General features: G+C 45.8%; 1 protein-coding gene across 1 annotated transcript; it reads right to left on the bottom strand.

The window, feature by feature from the left end:
• Nucleotides 1-127: 127 nt before the first annotated feature.
• Nucleotides 128-3,315, bottom strand: gpr85 (G protein-coupled receptor 85). Its single transcript, XM_008292933.1, has 2 exons — nucleotides 3,241-3,315; nucleotides 128-1,915 (listed from the first exon to the last, which is right to left on the bottom strand). The coding sequence occupies exon 2, from the start codon at nucleotides 1,762-1,764 to the stop codon at nucleotides 631-633; it is 1,134 nt and encodes a 377-aa protein (XP_008291155.1). The 5' UTR covers nucleotides 1,765-1,915; nucleotides 3,241-3,315; the 3' UTR covers nucleotides 128-630.
• Between the last annotated feature and the right edge of the window lie 902 nt (nucleotides 3,316-4,217).

Below are 4,217 nucleotides of genomic sequence, written 5' to 3'. Positions count from 1 at the left end.
AAGAAAAAAAGTTGTCCTTGCAATGCAACTGGCAACTGTCGACCCAAAAAAAGCATCTTTACATCTTCTTTTTAGTGCAACTCTTAAAATGTAAAACATTTCCAGTGATTCCTTGAGAGGTATCATTTCTTTGTTTTGTGTTTTTTTTTCTTTTTCTTTTCATATTTATGTATTTCACACCTCACAGAATAACGCATCTTCAAAATATCCAAAGCAAGAGGTTTTGTTTTCATTGTTTTGTCAAATCTTTTTTTGTTTTTTTCTCTCTCTCTTTTTTCTTTTTTGTTTTCCTCAACTTTTTGCTTCTCTGCATTGGCATGGCCTTCCACAATGTCTGTTTACTAGAACATAAACACAGGAGGGGATCCATACCTCCTGCGTATTCCCATTCCCTTCAGCCTCCACGTTTTGATACGTTTCATACTCAATCACCCCAGCGGATCCACGTGATTGGCAAGTCCACTTTCCACCTCTGAAAAGAAGGGTTAGGAGACGGAGGAACAGGAGGAACTGGAGGATGAAGAGAAGAGAGATAGAAAGAGAGAGTGCGCTGTACAATGGGAACGAGCCCAGATCAAGATCAATCAGGGTAATAGATACATAGAAGAGAAAAAACCCACAGCAAAACCATCATATAACGCAGTAGGGTTCCCTTGGTAACCTGGATTTTCTGCAGTAGAGGAGTGTGGTGCTGAAGCAGCGCCGAAGCTCCCTGTTGGAGAAGATGCAGATGAAAGGATTGACCCCAGCCTGGGCAAAGCTCATCCACACGGCTGCTGTCAGGTAACCTCCAGGGACCACAGGGCCCCTCGCAAAAACCCGCCAGTAGCAGGCGACCAGGTAAGGCCCCCACAGCGCCAGGAAGAAAAACGTCATGATGTAGAACATCCTACTAATCCTCTTCTCCGTTTTGAACTCATCCAAAACCAGTAGACGCCGGCGGCCCGCTGCGTTGCTGTTCTGCCGGATGCCCAGCAGAGTAGGCGGGGTGGGGCCTCGACCAAATCCAGCTAGCCAGTTGGCCGCAGCCTGCCCGCTGGCGCCTGGCCCGTGGAAGGTCCAGTTCTGACTGACCGCAGGCACGAACTGGACGGGCTTCATCTTTCGACGGTCGTGGACGAAGAAGATGAGCTTGAGGTAAACCAGCTGTGTGGCCAGGAGGATGAGCGCCAGCAGGAGCATGAAGCCCAGCGAATCATTCGCCCTGAAGGAACGGTGCTGGAAGGTGCACTGGTCCTCCTCCCGGATAAAAGAGTACGTCCCTACGTCTAGCACCGGCGGGAACGCCATCGCCACCGACAGCGTCCACACCATGCAGATGACGGCCAAACACGTCCAGAAAGTCAGCCTCTTGGTGTAGAAACGGTGATGTGCGATGGCCAGGTAGCGCGTGACGCTAACGCAGAAGAGCATGAACGCCGTGTGGAAACAGGAGAGCACACCCAGGAAGGCGATCACCTTGCAGGTCAGCGTGCCGTAGGTCCAGGCAGATCCATTCTTGACCGAGGTGAAGACGAAGGGGAAGCAGATGGCGGAGCGCAGGATATCAGAGGCGCACAGGTCCAGCAGGAAATAGTAGGGCGCTCGGTGCAGGCTTTTGTCTTTGACCAGCAGGATGGAGATCAGGAGGTTTCCGACCACGCCGACTCCGATGATGAAACCCAGAGAGGTCAGTTTGAGGAACGTGGCGAGAGGAGAGACATTCTGCAAGATGGTGTGGTCCCCTGCATGGCTATAGTTCGCCATAGATGGAGGAGGGATCATAAAGATAGCGGAATAGCTTCAGCCAAGTATCATGATCTAGAGGTGGCAGGGGGAGGCGTTAGATCCATTTGGCGGTGTGCTTTGAAGAGGTTTCCAGGCATATAGGCAACCTCTCCTCTAAGGCATCCTTTGTTCCTTTGTCTCATCACACCTAAAAAAAAAAAAAAAAAAAAAAAAAAAATCCCTGAAAAAAAATATCATCCACCCATCAGCATTCAGTCCGAAAACAACAGCTGCATTGTTTTTTGTTTTTTTTTCCAACTGCACAATCTCCACTGTGATAAGCAATAATTTTTCCACTGCCTGCCACTTATTTAATTATTTTTTTTTGCTTCACATTTGAACATTTGGAGTGGCTGCCTCAGCCTGCATACTTTGTCTACACAGAGAAACACACACAGACAGTGATGGAGCTTGATTAGACAAAAGCATTAATCCGTTACAGTAATAGATTTCCCCCCTCTCTTTTCATGGGGCTTCGGAATTTCCTGAACAAAAGCAGTAAGATGACAGAAAAACAAGCACAATCCAAGGCTTCATTAAGAAACGACGCATTTCTTTTTTTTTTTTTTAGACTGTCTGTCTGAAATAGGCGAGTTAGAAAGAAGCAGGGCTCGGATTGGATATTTTTTTTGGGGACATTTTAGGCGCAGTGTAAAACATTAAGAGAAATGCAGTCCAAAATAAAGCTTCTTCTTGATCACACCCTACACCCTGCAGAACAGAGGAAGGCTCTCCAAATCGGTGGATGCCTCGAATAAACTCGCCCTACCTTCAATGCATTGTGGAAAAATCGACGGCAGGGCGCGTATCGATGTATATATATAAATATATATATAATACAGCTTTCGGGTTTTTGTCTGATTAAAGGTTAACTGGATTACGGGTTAATAAGCTGTGTTCTCATTAGGGCGTCTATTGAGCCAGCCTCCATTTTCCACATCATCCTTTATATCACTAATTACAAAGAGTTAAGAGAACAGAATGTGGAATTCTGTGCGTAATTTTTGCTTTTCTCAGTGTACGAGTGTGATAGGATGGATTCAAAAGGATGACAATAACAAGCCTGCCGGTGACAATATTACAAGATGTTCTACTGAATATATTATTTTTTGAGGAAAACTGCACAGCCTGTGGTTGTGTCTGATTTCATTAATAAATGCGTTTTGGGAGTACTTACGCGTTTAAATGCGTCCTCCCGAGTATTTTACGCGCGTCTGAATCCGATATTTTTCACCAAAAAGCCACAGCAGGATGAAATAATCGCCTTTGCATCCCGGTCGGCTGGATGGAGCATAACGGTGTAGCGGATCCGCACGTCCATTAGACTAGAATAATTTCCAAGTCCCCGCTATGAATTGCCCAGAATCGCAGCCACCACACAAGACAAGGCCAGGAGAAGGGAAAAAAAAAAAAAAAAAAGACGGGAAGAGAACGAGAGAGACAAGCCGATCACAAGATCAATTCAAATCCTACCTGTTGATAATCCTTTTTCGTGTCTCTCCTGTTGGTTATTTACATTGCACGAGTCGGGTTTTCGCTGTTTTAAAAAACGCCTGATTTGTTGCCTGCCCCCCTTTTTTTTCCTCCACGGTGAATATCCTACAGTAAACGGAGCGCACTGCGCATGCGCCCTGCATCCCCCCTATTTGTGATCCAAGACGCGTCTTGTCTCTTGTTGCAGCAACTCCGTCTCTCTCTCTCTCTCTCTCTCTCTCTCTCTCTCTCTCTCTCTCTCTCTCTCTCGGTAACATCTGCTCAACGGGGCCGCTGCTGGCCGGTAACGTTACAATCCTAAATGTAATGTAACGAATTACTGCCCTACATTACCTCCAGTGTGGATGAAAAGACAAATATATGCAGCCTTGACCTTTTCTTTTAGATAATTACAAACAAAATCCCATTTTTGCATCAATAAATTGCACAAAATCTTAATGTAGTTCAGTCTGTGCCACTCATATGTCTTTATTCCACCATTTTTTATCTCTTATTTGACCTTTTTTCTTTCTAATCATAGCCCCCATCACACCTCTTATGGGCTATAACACCGGTTCCTCCTGCGATAACTCTCCCTCCTTTCATTTTGCTCACTCAGGTTTCACTCCGCAGTAACGTCGACCCCTTTAAGCGAAGGGTTAAATCAGGATGCCTAGTTCACCTCAAGGTAGAATGACTTTCCTCTGTACTCCATATACATAATTGACAAGCACTTTGCACACAGTTGTTCATTCTGCCCGGGCAGCATGATAAATTCATAGGACTTGATTTCTCAGCCATGTATGGAGAGATGTGATGTCACGAGCGCTGTTACAAGTGAACGACGGCCTAATCAGCCGCGGCGACACATGTGGAGGCTGCACACATGGAGGGAAAAAAAATAAAGAAAGGCCAAGCAAGAGGCCGAGTTTGGGTCTACCTGGTCTACGCAACATGAATTAGTTATCATCATACAT

This window comes from Stegastes partitus, unplaced genomic scaffold, assembly GCF_000690725.1.
Source record: "Stegastes partitus isolate 25-593 unplaced genomic scaffold, Stegastes_partitus-1.0.2 Scaffold845, whole genome shotgun sequence".
Lineage (NCBI taxonomy): Eukaryota > Metazoa > Chordata > Actinopteri > Pomacentridae > Stegastes > Stegastes partitus.
This window is presented reverse-complemented; position numbering and strand designations above follow the sequence as displayed.